Source organism: Cebus imitator, unplaced genomic scaffold (assembly GCF_001604975.1).
Source record: "Cebus imitator isolate Cc_AM_T3 unplaced genomic scaffold, Cebus_imitator-1.0 Scaffold99, whole genome shotgun sequence".
Classification (NCBI taxonomy): Eukaryota; Metazoa; Chordata; class Mammalia; order Primates; family Cebidae; genus Cebus; species Cebus imitator.
The window spans coordinates 1,414,151-1,432,036 of NW_016107414.1; the positions used below are offsets into that span (position 1 = coordinate 1,414,151).

Genomic DNA, 17,886 nt, shown 5'->3' on the forward strand with positions numbered 1-17,886 from the left:
CTTATAAGTACAAGAAACCTTCAGTGAAGTTAAAGGTTTACTGAAAGTCCAGAATAAAATCATAAAACTCAACTCTGGCAAAATTAAAATAGGTTTATGAAGGGAAAAGGTCACATCTTTACTGTTAGAGAAGTGCCTTATTAGAATCTGAGGCTTCTGTAGATCTTAAAACTGAAGAAGTTTTTTGTTCTATAGACCTAGGCTAGAGAAGCATTCAAGACCTTGAAAAAACTTTTCAAATAAATAATATTATCAATAAAAAATAGGCTCAATACAAAATAAAGCAAAACACTGAAGACTACATCAACCCAAATATTTATTCATACTGAATTTTACTGACTTAACAAATGAATTAATGGAGTAAGAGCCCTACAATATAAAGGCAAAGGAAAATGTAAGAAGAAACTACCGGAAGCCACAATTCACTTGCAACATCTCAAATTCAGATCATTCATATTTTTGTTACCAGTAAGATACTTTATGCTTTAACATTATTTATATCATAGAAGGTAAATAAAATATTTTTGTAGGATGACATGTATGAAATATTATTTTTTCAAACATAATTTGAAGGTCAAAATAACATATTATTTTATAATTTATTTTAGAAGATAGGTTAGAACTCTGTCTCTACAGAGGATAGACTAAGGCCTTCTAAAGAAATTGGAGTATAATGTTTGTTTTAACAAAAAGGTATAATTAATGGAAAATTATTTTATTTGACCTTTACAGAATTAAGAATATAGTATGTTCTTTCCACATAGTATTTGTCAATCAAAACAAAACTAATGAAAAGCTCTGGCAATCAAAAGTTCTTCTGACTTATTTTTATATCCATCCTCCAAATTTTAGTTTGTTAGGTAAGTACACTCTAGAAAGATAATCTGATGATAGGAAAGTCAAAGCTTGAATTTCTGCCTTCATTTTAGAGTCTGCCATTATTTCCATCTGTCAATAAAAGTAAAATATACTCATACCAGAGTTCTTATCTGCATTTCTGTCAATTCAACAAACTAGTAATCTAGAATTGCTTTATTCTCCAAAACCATGGACAATACCCTTAAGGGTCAGCCAGAATATTCTAAAGCTGCTACAGCTAAAAGTATCTGGAGTGAGAATACTCTGTATGCTATCTTCATTAACTAAGAGTAGTCTGAGATCTTTATGATTTCTTTTTCCTTTTCTTAATCCCACAAACTATGACACAGCCATCAAGAGTGTGTATATTAACCATGATAAGGATAAAAACAGGCCAGCTCCATTCACTGATCTCATCTATTAGCATTCATATGACTCAATTTCAACTATTTACTGCCAAGCAACACTTATGTTAGTCCTGTCATATAAAATTTCAAGAGATAGTTTCAAAATACGATGTGAATAGCCACCACTAAAGTCAAGTCAATTAAACATACAACACTTGAATTGTAAAAAGAAACATACTTCTTTTCTCCAAAATGGTTGGCAGGTAACATAAGGTCTCCTCAGGATACTGTCAAGTTTCATTTGGTCCCGTTTTGTCAGTGGAATCAAACTATCTTTAGGTACATTTAACCTGGAAAAGAGTACCATAAAAAAATCAGTAAAAAAGTGTTCCTGTAACTTAAATGTCATGTATTTTGCCTATATTTATTGTACTACTTCAAGAAACTCCTAAGTAAGAAAATTAGTACAGGTCTGCCTCTTACATCCAGGATTGAGGGGGTCTGTCATGTTTTAGACCAAAGGATTTTGACCATGACACACATACACTAAATTGAACACGTTCATAGTGGAAGTTTGTGTTTTCACAGTAAGTAAGATTCTCAAGCTTTTGTTTTCCTTCACGTCATTCCCGGGGGATGATAACAGGAAGACAGATGTTGATTATTAAACAAATGCCAATAACACTACCATCATGTATATAGGCACCAGGGAAGCTTAATAACGTACAGTTAAGTCTCTCAGAGCTTCACACTCTTCTGGCAGTGAACTCCGATATGCATGGCCAGAGGCTGAGATTCACTGAGGGACTGTAGGTTCCACTGAGTATTTAATTCTTCATAATTCATTGAAGATTCTGGGCCATGGAAGTTAGTCTCTCACTTTCATTACTTTGCACATACCCACACCCCTCCCCCCTACACATTCTTACCTATCTAGTCTTAAACTTGAAAAATGTGGAATATAACTTTATCATGGTATGTGTTTTAAAAATAGAACATGAGAGGTCCTGGATTTATGGTGTGGTTTACCTTTTGAAGTCACAAATCCTAGATTTCCCAGGAGAGTCTTTTTCAATGTGTCCATAATTATGACCATTTGCCAGTGGAAGCTCTTGGACAGGGGTGACAATTTGATTGAAAGGGGAGCCTAGAGGATTTCCTTTGCAGCCAGGCTTCCGTAGCTACCTCAGTGTTTTTCCTTCGATCGTATATTATTTTGGAGTGTCTTCTACATGCACTGATAGAATTTATGAGATGCAGCTAAAGCTTCTTGAAACCATTCATCTTAATAATTATCAGATCTTATGTCTTGAATTTGTGTTAAAATGGTTTTTATACAAACAGATCACCCCCAAGGGATTTTGATCATGACACACATACACTAAATTGAACACATTAATTCACTGGAGTGTAAATATTCGAAAATAAAAAATGAAGTGTTTCCTCTTGCACCCTCATTTTGTGGGAGGTAGCTGATCACCCAAAACCCGTTCCCATTCCATATTTAGGAAACGAGCGCCTGTTATCAAGGATTGCTCACTGCTTAAAGAAATTCAATAAACACCTTCAAATTCATTCTTGCTGACCAATTACAACAGTGAGAAAACATTTTAAAATATCACATTAACAGAGATTAGCAGAGATGAAAACAAATGTTAATGCCGTAAGCTGAAAGGTGGACTCTTACTCTTCAGGGAAAGCAAGATCCTTAACCTATCCAGACAGCAGTCAAACCTTCAATATGGGGATCCCCTCTGACCCACCAGTTCTTCTGGGAATTCAGCCTAAGAGACTAATTAAGGATGTGTGTAGAGATTTAGTTACAAGAGACTCCATCAAAGCACTACCTATCAGAACAGAGATTTAGAATGGCTGAACAAACACTAGCACATCTAGAATTAAAACTCAGCAACAAAAGATGCTAAAATAAGAAACGTACATTATTGACATGGAAAAGTGATCATATTGTGTTGTGTTTTTTAAAAAGCAGATTACGAAATAACAAGAATATGACCTCAGTTTTAGTGAAAAAGTTATGCCTATGCACAGAAAAAAAATCTACAAAGGTAAGGCTGCTGATCCGTAGGTGATATTTAACTTGTTACTTAATATTTTTTCTATAATGAACATATATAATACACTTGCCAAATTTGAGGTTCCCAAATTTTAATAATCTTAAAATGAGATTTTTCTTTTGATGTTAAAAATTTAAATCTAAGACAAAATTGATTCATATGGCAAATGATGTTGTCAATGGTTATGATTTAATTTGATTTAATATAGTGTTCTTTTTTTTTTTTTTTTTTTTTTTTTTTTTGTTGGGTTTTTTTTTTTTTTTTTTTTTTTTTTTTTGAGGCAGAGTCTGGCTCTATTAATCAGGCTGGAGTGCAGTGGCATGATCATGGCTCACTGCAACTGCCGTCTCCCAGGCTCAAGCAATTCTTGTGCCTCAGCCTTCCCAGTAGCTGGGATTACAGGCAAGCACCACCACACCCAGCTAATGTGTGTATTTTTAGTAAAGATTAAAAATGTTGCCCTGGCTGGTCTCAAACTTCTGGCCTCAAGTGATCCACCCATCTCAGCCTCCCAAAGTGCTGGGATTACAGGCATGAGCCACCACATGCCCAGCCTACAATGTATTGTACTTTTAAGTATAAAAAGTGTTTAACAGCTACTCAGGAGGCTGAGGCAGGAGATTCGCTTGAACTCAGGAGGCAGAGGTTGCAGTGAGCCGAGATCGCACCACTGCACTCCAGCCTGGGTGACAGAACAAGCTCCATTTCCAAAAAAAAAATAAAAAAAAAAAAAAAAGTATATAAAATGTTTTAACCATAAGAGTAAAACAAAAAGAGTTTTGAGCTAACTGAAAGTGTAACACATTAACCAAATTCATGTGTTAAGTATTTTAGTAGTTGAAACAGAAACATTAATGAATTTAATTCATAATTATATAATCATAAGTTATAGTGGACATTATAAATAAAAAACATTAAGAACTTTTCCTTGTAGTGACTTTTTAGGCTTATTGTTACATATGACAGTGAACTGTCATCATAAATATCCTAGTTCTGCTATACTATCTAACCTTTTAAGATCAGAAGGGAGAAGACCAAGCCATCGAATAGCTGGAACTGTGAGATGATGAGCTTCAAAAGACATAGACTAAAATGAAAAACAAAAGCATATTAGGTGAGGCTAAATTGCAGAAAACTAGCATTCTTGTTTTTCAGCCAAACCGTTCACTTATTAAGAAGGACAAGTACTAAAGCTGGCTGCACATGCCCAAAGCCCACAGAAGAAAGAAAATCATCAGGAGCTACACTAAGCTAGGCTTTCGGTGAAGGTGTAAAACTTCTCTGGGTTGGATGAGGTGGCTCACGCCTGCAATCCCAGCACTTTGGGAGGCCAAGGTGGGAGGATAGCTTGAGCTCAGGAGTCCAAGTTTGCAGTGAGCTGTCGCTGCACCACCGCACTCCAGCCTGGGTGAGAGTGAGACCCTGTCTCAAAACAGCAACAAAACAACTTCTATGTAGTGTTTCTGTATTAATTTTCTAAAGCAAACTATAAATGAAGCTCTTTGACCTACATTTCTTATTGTTCATAACTCCCCATTTTATACTCTGCTCCACCATCCTTTTTATCTGCTATAAATTTTACCATGCATCATAATCCCTTGGAGCAGCCCACCCCTTGAGATTCTGGCTCAGTAGTTCTGGACAGGGACTGAGATTTGCATTTCTAAGATTTTCCAGGTGATGCTGATGCTGCTGGCTTAGGACCACACTATGAGACCACTGATACATGGTAACTGCAGACACTAATGGTGACAGTCAGAATTCAAAGCTCTATGTAATATTTTGAGTATAACTGGTGATCAGTCAGCATTTTTGTTACCCTGAAGCCTCACGGTTACTTCAGTATGCCTGGGGTGGAGGATAGTAATGCCTCTTGCCCACAGCTAATCCCACTCTGTCATCTGTGGTTGGATTGGTCGTGCTGGGAGCTGGAGTCACAGCCACCGACACACAGACTGCTCCTAGAATAGGATACTAGGCCCTCTGCTACACTTTGGGTGCTCTCAGCCTACTTGGGAGTATAATCACTTGGGGGTATAAATGCATAAATCACCCCAATGAATAGAAAATATCTAAATAATAAAAAAGGAAAACTGCTTTTCTATACTTACCATAGATCCATACTTATATATGCACATTATTTCTATGCCTGTTAAAAGAAAGTTAACTATAAAATTAGTCTTTTTACATATTACAGCTTAATTTGCACTATCAAATTTCATCTGCTATCTACAATTTTAATTTTGTGGGCATCACCAATAAAAAATTTATAGTTCTCAGTTTAATATGACAAAATAACAATAAATTGTCTCAAACAATTATAGACCTAATTTTAAAGTAATCATTTTCTTTTAAAATGTTTTATGAAAGTGTTCTGAGAGTAAAAAACACAACTACAAGCCAGGCGCAGTGGTTCATGCTTGCAACCTCAGCGCTTTGGGAGGCCGAGGCGGGCAGATCACCTGAGGTCAGAGGTTTGAGGCCAGCCTGGGCAACATGGTGAAACCCCGTCTCTACTAAAAATACAAAAAATTAACTAGGCGTGGTGGCGTGTGCCTGTGCTACTCAGGAGGCTGAGGCAGGAGAATCACTTGAACCCAGGAGGCAGAGGTTGCAGTGGGCCAAGATTACGCCACTACACTCCAGCCTGGGTGACAGAGGGGGACTCAGTCACGGAGAAGGAGAAGGAGAAGGAGGAGAAGGACAAGGACAAGGACAAGGAGAAGGAGAAGGAGAAGGAGAAGGAGAAGGAGGAGAAGGAGAAGAAGAAGAGGAGGAGGAGGAGGAAGAGGAGGAGGAGGAGGAGGAAGGAGAAGAAGAAGGAGATGAAGAAGAAAACACAACTACAAATGTGATTTAGTTATGAATATTGTTGTAAATAGTCCAATGATAAATTACCATGTGGATCAGCATCTACAAGAGTGAAAACAGGAATGTGAAATGTATCCCACAGTTTCTTGACTAAAAGCCTTGTGTTTAGATCAGGAACTCCCTTTCCCTAAAAGCAAGATGAAAATTAAGAATTTTAACTTCAGTAGAATGAAATGGTTACAACTACACTTATTAATAATTTAAAAATTAAGCCAGGCATGGTGGCTCACTTCTGTAATCCCAGCACATTGGGAGACCGAGGTGGGTGGATCACCTGAGGTCAGGAGTTTGAGACAGTCTGGCCAACGTGGTGAAACCCTGTATCTACTAAAAATACAAAATTAGCCAGGTGTGGTGGTGCATGCCTGTAATCCCAGGTACTCAGGAGGCTGAGACAGGAGTTTGCAGTGAGCCGAGATTGCACCATTGCACTCCAGCTTGGGCAAAAAGGGAGAAACTCCATCTCAATAATAATAATAATAATAATTTAAAAGTTACCCATTCTCATACAATGGGTAGTACTCTGCATTGTAGCCACAGGAACCCTGGTTCATATCTGAGTCACAGCACCAAAAAGAAAAAAATTAAGTTATATCTCTCTACTTTGAATTTCAGATGCTAAAAGACTGGTGTTGACTGTGAAAAAAAAAAAAAAAGTACATTATATACAAACAGAGCAAAGGACTGGGAATTATGCAAGTCCTAGGAAATGATCCTAAGGAAATATTTCAGCAAAAACAGAAATAACAAAAATCCTACATATTTAAAGGTGGTCACTGAAGTGTTATTTAAAATGGCAAAAACAAATATAAATAGCCAAAATATCTAACAACAGGGTGCGGAGAGGCAGCGCAGTGCAGTGGAGATCTGTGCCCGTTGCAGGGCTAGGCAGCCTGAGTTCCCATAACTCACCAGTAGTTTTGTTACTCATTCAAGCTTGTGCTGCTAATGAATAATTCAATAAGGAATTAAATTATTTAATAATCACAAAGCACTTGGAGGAGTACCTGGCTTAAATTTAGGGTTTAATAAAACTTAAATGGTGAGATAATATTATGAAGTCATTAAAATAACAATTATGTAGAAAAGTAAATTGAAGAGTGTTACAACAATGTTAGAGAAAAGCAGAAAACCAGATGAAACGGAGCAGAGGAAGAACACAGGGTAGCCCTAGAGATTAAGAATGGGCTTTGGATCAGGCAGCTCTGGGTTTGAATTCCCTCTCTGCCCATCATCAGTGGTGTGAAGTTGGGCAAGTTTCTTAGTCTCTTTAGGCCATGGCTTTATCTATGAAATCAGCATCACTATGCCTGTCACACTGAGTGATGGCATTATAGCAACATGCAGTTCAACCATTCAAATCCAGTCCTGGTTTTGAACAGTCATAGAGATGTGGTAAATACCTTCCAGCATTCCAGTACCCCATTATTAAAGTGGGGATGATGCTAGTACCTACCTCATAAGGCCGTTGTGAGCCTTTACAAGTTGATGTGTGATAAACAGCAATAAATGTGAACTCTTATTATGGCAAGTGCTTAGCAGGGCTCCTAGCTCATCATGAGGACTTAATATATTTTCATAATGTTCTTTGGGAAAAATAATAGCGCCTCTACCATGAACATGGTAGAGGAGTCAAATGGTATTAAAGGACATATGGTCAAAAATGGCTCTTCCTAATGTGGCCCTCAAGTCCCAGCCCCCTCTTGAGGGGGGTTTGTGAGGGACACTTGTGGAAGCAGTGAGGAGCGCTGCCCTAGAGAGGAAGCAGAATGGAGTCCTAGGCCTAAGGACTGACCAATTCCACAGAGGCATCCAGATTTAGAGCAGAAATATCAAACAAAACCAAAAGTTTTTGAATTGGCAAGGAAGGAAATGACAAGTACTGGTGTGGCAGGGAATCAGTTAGGTAGAGTGAGAGATAATTGGAGTCAGGGGCCTGTCTGGAGGCTATCAGGTGGTTGTCTTGTGTAAGAATGAAAGGGGAAGGATGAGGGAGAAAGGACTGAAATGAGAGAGATTCCCAAGGCCAATTCAAAAGGACTTGACCACAAGAAGTGAGGAGTGAGCCAAAATGACTCTGATGTGTGGGCCTCGTCGCAGTATCCGCAGTGACAGCCACAGGACAAGTGACAGGAACACTCAGCTCTTCAAGGAAGACAGACTTTGAGTGTGGTTTTAGAAATATGAACTTATCAAGGTTATAGTGCTCTATGATCACACCATGGTCTTCCAGCTTGGGCAACAGAGGGAGACCTATTTCTATTTTTTGAAAAAATGAACTTGAGGTGATAGCCAGGTTTGAGGATTTTAAATAAACACCTTGGAAATTCCCATTCTATGATCCCAAAGGACTCATTATATTGAAAACAGGACCTTACCAATCACCGCAGCAGCATATGTTAGTCTTGGAATTGTAGTAAAGTTAGATAATATACCGTAATCATGATGCATGGAGACATTTTGTTGCAAAAGTTGTCGTCTAGGAGCCGCTGAAATGTTGCATCTTTTTCTACAATTAATACAAACTTTGCATCTGTAACTAAATCTGTGAAGCTAAGGCTGATAAATTGAAAGCATGAGTATTTCAGTTTAATCACCAACTAAATTAAGGGGCCATATAAATAATTCAAAAGCAGCTACAGATATAACATTTTAATTTGTGCCTTCAAATATAGAATCATATCTGTTCATATATTCAGATATCTGTCTCTGCCACTAGATGGTGAGCTCCTAAAAGAGTCCTAAAGAAGGGACCATGGTGTGCTCATCTTGACAGCTATGGGTCTAACTTGTTCCTCACACATTATGAAGTCTTGGCTTATCAAAGGAACGGATGAATGAGCATTCCAAAAATTAAAATAGTTTTCCCACTTAAAGGATACTCCAAATTCCTTGAATATTAGATGGCACAGCAACAGCCTATTTTTTTAAAAAAAAACAACAGTTTTTATTTTACATAAAAAGCAAAATAACCACATTTTTTAGTTTATCACAAAGCCCTCTGTTTTCACTTTTCTTTGACCATACCAGTCATCAGAGACTTATTCTTCAGTTAAAGAATAGCAGAAAACAGCTTTACCCCTCAGTAGACAACAGGCGCATGACTCACAGCAATTCTCCCAGTAGGAGTACTAAGTTTAGCACTGTGGGCTCTCTTTGTACCAAAGCCCAGCAGATAGTTTAGTATTAGAAATATTACTTCCAGAACCAGAAAATTTTATGAAGATTACTAAATAACCATGTTCAAATGATCAAGCCACACTTTACCTGAAAATAGTAGTGCATTTTTAAAGAGTTGCATATGCATGTTTATTTCAGTCTGGCCTTTGACAATTAGCATATTTTGAAACTCTGTAGCCGGGCGCGGTGGCTCAAGCCTGTAATCCCAGGACTTTGGGAGGCCGAGGCGGGTGGATCACGAGGTCAAGAGATCGAGACCATCCTGGTCAACATGGTGAAACCCTGTGTCTACTAAAAATACAAAACATTAGCTGGGCACGGTGGTGCGTGCCTGTAATCCCAGCTACTCAGGAGGTTGAGGAAGGAGAATTGCCTGAACCCCTGAACCCAGGAGGCGGAGGTTGTGGTGAGCCCAGATCTCACCATTGCACTTCAGCCTGGGTAACAAGAGTGAAACTCCGTTTCAAAAGAAAAAAAAAAAGAAACTATGTAACGTACAGTTCCTAAAGCACATGGCTATTCATCTTTCAGTTTTATTTTGAAATCTTAAGCTCTAACTTATATAACAAAGCAAGAAATAAAATTATGCTTCAAAACTGAAGGAGCGGAAAGAGTTAAAGCTATGAAAACATTAATGATGCTTCTTACTGTTGCACCACAGGTACAATTCACTTTGGTGCCGTCTTCCTCGATATATCTTAAGTTGCCAGCAATTAAACCTTTTGATGTAGATAACTGAAAAAAAAAAAAAAAAAGACATATTTGAAACCTGTTTCACTAATTTTATGCTATTACGTTGCTCTTTGTGCTCATCTACTAAATTATTTGTATTTTTGCTCAGATTGAAATGTAAGAGATGAAAGAGAAAATATGTAAAGATATTTAGGAATTTGGGAATGCATCAGTTTGGTCCATTCACCCAAAGGAATATACTGAGAATGTATGATTTAAATTTATAGTGAGAAAAATGCAGCATCAAATAATATCAAAATAAGACAATATTATGTTTTAAAATTATGTTTTATACAAATACTTTGTTTTAAAATAAAACATTTTGTATTAGGTACTACTTACTATATGCAGACTCCTCCTTGACACTTTTAACATACAAGAAATGTCATTGATAATATTGTCCACAACAGTCTGGTTTCCAAAGAGTTGGCTGTCAGTGTAATATATGTCTCTATGAAAATGTAAAATACATATTTTTAATTAACCATATTCTCTTTGAATATGGCAAGTATTAGAGTGGTATCTGAAGAAAACTTTAACTGGATGAAAACACAACATATAAAGAAAGTAAATTATGAGCTGCAGTTTAGTCTCATGTAACTTTTCAAAGCATATAATAAAAGTTAATCCAACTAATTATCACATGACACTTTAAAGAGCAATTTACTACAACAATATATTTACCTTTTGGTTGCATAAGTGTTGCTTTGTACTAATTTATAAATCATGGACAATATTTTAAGGATTAGAGCTGGAAAATAAGATTCAACAAACAGGTTACTCATTATTTCCCTTACTGATTCAAAAGATACTGCTATCGAGGATTTTAACTTAACTTCAGTTAACGTTTAAAAAATTATCTTTCCAAAATGGGAAGGTTAAGTACAGAACAAATTACCTGAAGAATCAGTTAAAATGAATTGCTCGCTCTATGGACAGCAAAACTGAGAGGATAATTTTCCACTGAATCACACACCTTGAAAAATATGTTTATGTTGGTAACCTACTTCCATAGTTATTGGCAACGAAAAATTCTAGAAATTTATTTTATGTACAAAAGTGGTCTATCAAAGACAAGTAAAATTATTCAACTAGGAACAAATAAAATTGAGCAGATAACAAACTGTATTTATTCTTTATTACCGAAAGCTGAGAACAATTAACTTACCAAATTTTTGAACTGATTTTGGTGAATCACTTTTAATTTTTCTTGTGGTGCAATGGGATACCATCTGAAGACCCACAGAATCTTCAAACCTGTAATTTTGTTTAAAGCAAAGGAATGAAGTGAAAAAGACAAACAATAATACTTAAGGTCTTCTGCTCATCATTTATAACCCACACTTCTTTTCAAGGTAAGCACTGAAGCTTTAGGATCAACTGGTTTGAAAGCATAGATCACTCCAGGTGATAACTAGGAAGTTAGATGTGTGACCTACAGAGGCACTAAGATAAACTGTTTAACATAAATGAGCTAATACCTTTGATGAGGGGGTGTGGGAGTGTGTTTGTGTGTGTTTGTGTGCCTAATTTTTCCTGGGAAGACATTTTTAGTGTATGTAAAATGTTTTCAAATATTTCACAATTTGTACTTTACTCATTTAAATAATCTACTCATTTAATAATTTTACTCAATTTAATAAGTTTTGAAATGTTTCATTTCTGATTTACCTGCAAAATTACATTACATAAAATAACAATTTTATTAGGTTGTTAGGTTGAACTGCCAAGCTTCTCCTAAAGGTGGCAGAAGGCACCAGGTGGATATGTCAGGTGTAAGCTGCTTCAAAGCTAGATAAAATCCATCTTTCAAAACATGATTCAAAAGTATACAGCTTATATTACTTAAATAGGTCATAAAACTATAGTGATGAAGGAAACTGAAAACTCCTTTCATTTAGTTTCTGTATCTCTTACAAAATGTGAGAGGCTGAAAGAAGCCTATGTAACTAGGTTCAAGAACTCTGATAAAGTTGTTTACTGATTTTACCCTTTTTGGACACATGACTTAGCAGGGGTAGAGGCTGTGCCAGGAGAAAGCTTTAAATGTGCTCTATGTTCAGGATACGTCCTTTTATTTTGGTCTGGTATCAGGATTGGTTATACTTCCCCTGAGCAAGCGGTTTGCTTTTGCAGTGTAGATGAGAACTGCACCCATGATATCTCCCTCTCTGAGTGCTAGGAAGCTTAGCTCCGAGTTGGGTGCCTATTTTTAGCAAGATTATGTGGCTTTATCACATGCATTTGGAATTCTAACCTCTTCTGGAGCTCCATTCTGTTGGTGCTAGCATTGGTTTTCCTTTGCCTCATCTTTCACACCTACTTCTAGTTGACATAACTTCTCTGTATAGGATGTATTTGGAAACTTCCTAAATCCTTTTTTTTTTTTTTTTTTTTGGCAAAGTAAAGGCAACAAAACTAATAAAATATGACCAGAACTCTAACTCAAATAATTAGAATAATGACACAGATACTGCATTTAATATATAAAAATGCAAAATGCCCACTTTATGTTTTCCCAGCTTGATCTGTTTTCTATCATGAATGCAGGTGCTTCGTTTCTTGCCAAGCTTGTGATTATGTCTTGGATAACATTTTCTATGGATGCAAGAACCTCAGAACTGAAACAATAAACACAGCATGATTCCATCTTAATTATACATTTTGACTTTATCATATGTAAGATTTTCCCAGATCGATACTAAAGTGACTTTTAATTTTATTTTACTGTTTTTTAAGACTAGGTAATTGAGGCGTGGCTTACACAATGAAAAAGAAAAGACTAGGTAATTCGAGTCAATAATTATCTCTCCCACTAAACCTTTAGTACCGTATTAAAACAACTGTATTTCATTTGCTTGTAATTTTACTTCTCAAGCAATTACCAATTGAAGATCTCCCATCCACATTAATGACTAAATTTACAACCATAGTTTTATCTACACTACATATTAACCTACTATAATCTAGCTGAACTTGAGTACAAACTTGACTTGAAATATTACCAATAAATGTTTTAATTAAAAAGTGATACAATATTGGCTTTGAATTTCTTTCCCAAAAATGCAGTGCAAAACAAACACCTTTTGTGGTCGCACATCACCCTAGTTGATCTAAAATCGGCTCTTTTGAAACTTAGTGATACAAAAAAAAATGTCTAATTACTACCCTGAAAAGAATAAATTGTGAGTTCTGCAACAAACGGTTGACTTGGCAGCTAGACAGCACTCTACAGCAAAATGCGAACACCAAGCCCAGTTTTGTCAGCTGACTGTTAATTTCACAAGCCATCAGCTTCAAAAAATGTTGTTCTGCTACAAACACCATTAGCTTATTGTCTAGGAAGAGAAATCAAATAAGCTCTAGAAAACGGGTAAATTGTTGAGAGTTAATTTCCACAGAAACTTCAGTGCTTTTACTGAAAACTTATGTATCAGAAAATGAATTTTAAAACACTTTATTCTAATGTTGGGAGGTAAAAACTGACCCAAATACTCATTTTTCCCAGTTTCAAGAAAAAGCATTGCAAGACAATACTGTAACCAACTTTGAGATATAATCAGATTGGTCTACATCTGCGATATTAACAAGGGACTTCCTGTTCTCCTTTTCCCTCACTGTCCTAAGTTCTCCCTCAAACTAAGTTCTTTTGTCAAATTTGGTTTGCTTGTAGGTTTTTCAGGTTTTTTCATGGTTTGAGCTTAAAAACAAAAGGCTGCAAAACTTTGCTGAGCAATTAGCCAAGAAAGCAGATCAAGAATACAAAACAATGCATTTTTAAGTGAAAGTGGTTAACAACATAGACATGTTTTCTGTGGATAACTCCGACATGGGTAGCTGGAGGCTTCCTGGAATTGATTTTAAGTAAATCATTTAAAATATGTTCATTCTCTCCTCTTCAAAAACAATTATTGTAAACCACTTAAAATGTGTTGATGTCCTTGTTAATTGAGAAAACCATTCACTTACTGAGAGAAGACATACAACACTCATTTCTTTCTAAAAAAAAAAAAAAAATAGTTTAACCTAAAATTTTATCAGAAAAAAAAACATGAAAAAAACACAAAGCCAACTGTACCCCCAAACTCCCTAACCTATAAGGATCTTAGGAAACCTTCCAACCCAGCTACAGAGAGCCTCCTGGAACATTCTAGAAGGGGAACATTCTAGAAGCCACAGGAGGGAGGCTGCCACCTGGCTTTCTTTTTCAAATCAAAATAACGGTTTAAAGCAGGTGGCGGGTACTCAGGAAGGATCGTTTTGGGGGTTCCAGGCTGGCTCGCCAAGGTGCACCTCCTCAGCCTCAACACCAGGAGGCAGCCTGGGGCCGAGAAGGGTGCTGGGACTTCTCCACAGAGCTGCTGCGTCGTGCCTCGGCTCCAGCTCCTGTACCTGGAGGCCAGGTGGCTTCCCCCACTGGGGGGCTCCCCGCCACCTCTCCTCAGGGCAGCCAGCAGGGACTCCCTGTGTCGGTCCAAAACCTCGAAGAACGAGGCTTCGGGCCCCATGGGCGCAAAGGCCATGACAGCGGAGGGCTGCCAGAAGCTCCAGAAGTGCCTCTCCTAGGCTCCACCCTGGAGGCGTGGCTGCTCGCCTTTCCCGCGCTTTCTGAGCGGGCAGGCGCGTGTGCACGCCACACCCCCGCAAGGCAGGGCTGGACCGGCGCATGCGTAGAGGACGGCCTTGGAGTGCGCAAGCGCAGAGCTCTCAAGGGCGCTCGCCATCCCACCTGCGAGGCCCCGAGGCCGGTGCTTTGCTGAGCGTGGGTCGTGCAGGCGAGGCCTCAGGGCCTTGCGTGGCTGAGCTGAGCGATGTCTGTGTGGCCTGCTGGGGATACGGGAACCAGAGTCCCTTGAGATGGTTTAATTATTTTTGGGGTGGGCTGCTTAGGGACAGCAATATCAGCGATTTTGCATGAACACGCACAGTGATGAAGACCCAGCCATATGCGATGACAGTTCACGACTCTGGGTTCAGCTGTGATTGAGGAAAACGCAATTCCTGCCCTTACTGACGTTTAATAGCTGTTGCCTCCAGAGCCCTTCCCACTCAGGTCCCTCTTCTCATTCCCTTAAGAATCCCAGGAAGTTTCTGATGTGTCATCCTCATTTTGCGGGAGCCGGGAAGGGTCTGCTCAGGGCAGCCAGGCCCGGGTTGGAATCCCAGCCCTCCCACTCTGCAGGGCAGACCAATTTAGCAAACTAAAATCCAGGACAACCAGTTCAATTAGAATTTCAGATAAACAACAATTATTCTTATTTTTAGGATAACTACCTTTCCTCTAATGTTTGGGATATACTTTTACTAAAAAGTCATTTTGTAGCCATGCACAGTGGTGCTCACCTGTAGTTTCAGCTACTGGGGAGGCTGAGGCAGGTGGATGGGTTTAGAGGTTCCAGGAGTTGGAGGCTGCTGCGTGCTAGGATTGTGCCTGTGGTTAGCCACTGTACTCCAGGCTGGGCAACACAGGGAAATCCTTTCTCGGGAAAAAAAAAAAAAAAAGTAATTTCTTTGTTTATGTGAAATTCAATCTTAACTGGCATCTTGTATTTTATCTACTGCCTCTCCCTCTGTACACTGTAGTCCCCTTGCTGATGTGATGAGTGGTCCCACTTGCTCTAAGCCTTCTAGAGCAGAAGACAGGAATTCTGAAGTCCCAGGAAAGGAGTCCTGACTCTGGGGAGGAGAAGCCAGTGGCGTGAGACCCTGGAACAAAGTGTCTCCAAGGCCTTTGGGGGCTGGTCCTGCATGGGTGGGGTACTGGGGGGCTTGGTCCCAGAAGAGCCACTCAAGAACTGTTTCGTTCCTTCTGTTCCTGGTAATTTGTTAGTTTTCCAACTAAAACTAGTTTCCCATCATAAATAATGGACTCTTCTGTTCACAGGGATGGTTACCTGCCTTGATGGCTGTTCTGCATGTGCCAAGCACGGTGTTGAGGGCCTTACATTGCTGTTATCACAAATACGTCTTCACTGTCTGCCTTGCACCAGGCACGGTTTATTACTGAGGACACAACTGTGAACAAAGCAGGTAGACCCCTTCCTTTTAGGGAGCTCAGAGCCTAAAAGAAGGGGAGAACTAAGGGTAATCAGGCGCTTTGTTTTTTGCTTTTTTTTTGAGATGGAATTTCGCTCTTGTTGCCCAGGCTGGAGTGCAATGGCACAATCTCAACTCACTGCAACCTCCACCTCCTGCGTTCAAGCAATTCTCCTGCCTCAGCCTCCTGAGTAGCTGAGATTACAGGCGAGTGCCATCACACCCAGCTGTTTTTGTATTTTTAGTAGAGACGGGGTTTTACCATGTTGGCCAGGCTGGTGTTGAACTCCTGACCTCAGGTGATCCATCTTTCTTGCCCTCCCAAAGTGCTGGGATTACAAGAGTGAGCCACTGCGCCTGGCCAGGTGAACTGTTAAATAATTAAGTTGGCAGGATAAGAAGCGCACTCAGTGACTTTTAAGAGGTGAAAAATGCTACACCCAATTCACACAGGAATAAACTGAGGCTTGGGGGAATTAAGCCATTTGTGTAAGATTGCACCTCCAATAAGTGATAGAGCTGAGACTTAAACCTTGACTCCAAATTCATACTCTTAACCACTTGGCTGTGGGGCACCCCTAGGGGTCTGGCTTGGAGTATATCATCATTTTGTGGGGGCTTCTTTGGTGGTGGTTTTAGTTTTCTCATCTTTCAAATGAGGGTGTTGCTGTAGGTGGGTTCTCATGTATCGTCCCCAAGGAGGAACAAATGAAAGGCTGTTGCAGGCCGGGAGGTCAGTGACGCCGTCAAGCCTTGTCCGCCAGAAGGGGCCTCTCTCCTGGGACTAGAAACAATGCTGTTCACTTTTCCCTGTGTCCTGAGGACAGAGCCTCTGGTATCACTTAGCATTAGACTCAACCAGAAGCCAGCAGCCTTGCTAGATCTGACACAGAATGAAAGGTCCTGAGCTGGGTGGGGGCACAGGGAGAGGATCAAAACAGTGAAGTGAAGAAACCCGTAATAAACCTGGCATTCCTCAGAGGAGCAACCACAAGGTGCGACTTGAAAGGGCTTGGCTGGGGTTCCCACTGCGATGACAAAAGCAGGAGAGGCCGCTCACCCTCTAGCAGCTACGGCTGTGCCCTGCTCGTGTCCCGCAGGTATCCTGCTCTGAGGCAGGACTCACTCGCAGGCCCGCCCCCAGCAGCTGTGTGCACCACCCTCACATCAAAGTCAACAGTCGCAGCCCCAGGCTGTGAGCAAGAACCAGAAAAACATATTCTGCTCCTAGCAACACATTGCAAATGAAACTGGCAAATGCCGACTTGCAGGGGAGTCTCAATACTGAGTTCTCCCTGTGGGCCAGGAAGCTTCCCCCCAGGACCCCACTAGCCCGTGTTTCCTCCAAACCCAGCCTGATGCCCAGAAACACGATCGAGGACCAAAACCTCTGTGTGTGTTGGAAAGGAGTATTGTTTAAATTAGGCACAAAGATCCACCTCTAACACATCAAAAAAAGGGAAGAAGAGAGGCAAGGATGGGGAGGCCCTTTCAACAAACCAGACAGGAGAGGACAGCATGCTTCTCACATTTAAACAAGGTGGCTTCTTTAGCAAATATAAGTGAATTTTAACATTTTATAGATTCACAGCAGGGCGCGGTGGCTCATGCCTGTAATCCCAGCACTTTGGGAGGCCAAGACAGGTGGATCACTTGAGCTTAGGAGTTTGAGACCAGCCTGGGCAACATGGTGAAATCCTGCCTCTACAAAAAATACAAAAATTAGCCAGGTGTGGTGGCCTGAGGTGACAGGATCGCTTGAGTCCGGGAGGCAGAGGTTACAGTGC

The 17,886-nt window shown here is 39.6% G+C and overlaps 1 protein-coding gene across 2 annotated transcripts; it reads right to left on the reverse strand.

Moving 5' to 3' along the window:
- Positions 1-299: 299 nt before the first annotated feature.
- On the reverse strand, positions 300-14,698 carry SPO11 (SPO11 initiator of meiotic double stranded breaks). 2 transcript variants are annotated; one of them, XM_017536596.1, is made up of 13 exons: positions 14,456-14,698; positions 12,571-12,684; positions 11,232-11,320; positions 10,748-10,814; positions 10,406-10,514; positions 9,980-10,066; positions 9,034-9,070; positions 8,587-8,696; positions 6,179-6,278; positions 5,392-5,429; positions 4,291-4,367; positions 1,444-1,555; positions 309-948 (listed from the first exon to the last, which is right to left on the reverse strand). In XM_017536596.1, exons 1-13 carry the CDS (start codon positions 14,584-14,586, stop codon positions 829-831), a joined length of 1,191 nt encoding a protein of 396 aa, XP_017392085.1. In that variant the 5' UTR covers positions 14,587-14,698; the 3' UTR covers positions 309-828. The 2 variants fall into 2 exon arrangements, with proteins under 2 accessions (XP_017392086.1, XP_017392085.1); XM_017536597.2 differs by lacking the exon at positions 12,571-12,684 and having other exon boundaries at positions 300-948; positions 14,456-14,651.
- Between the last annotated feature and the right edge of the window lie 3,188 nt (positions 14,699-17,886).

Coding starts and splice junctions, on each gene's coding strand:
- SPO11 (XM_017536596.1), bottom strand. CDS start 14,586: ATGGCCTTTGCGCCCATGGGGCCCGAAGCCTCGTTCTTCGAGGTTTTG. Junction 11,321..12,570: donor TCAAGCTGGGAAAACATAAA/GTGGGCATTTTG, acceptor ACAAAATTACAG/GTTTGAAGATTCTGTGGGTC. Junction 10,515..10,747: donor AACACTTATGCAACCAAAAG/GTAAATATATTG, acceptor ACATTTTCATAG/AGACATATATTACACTGACA.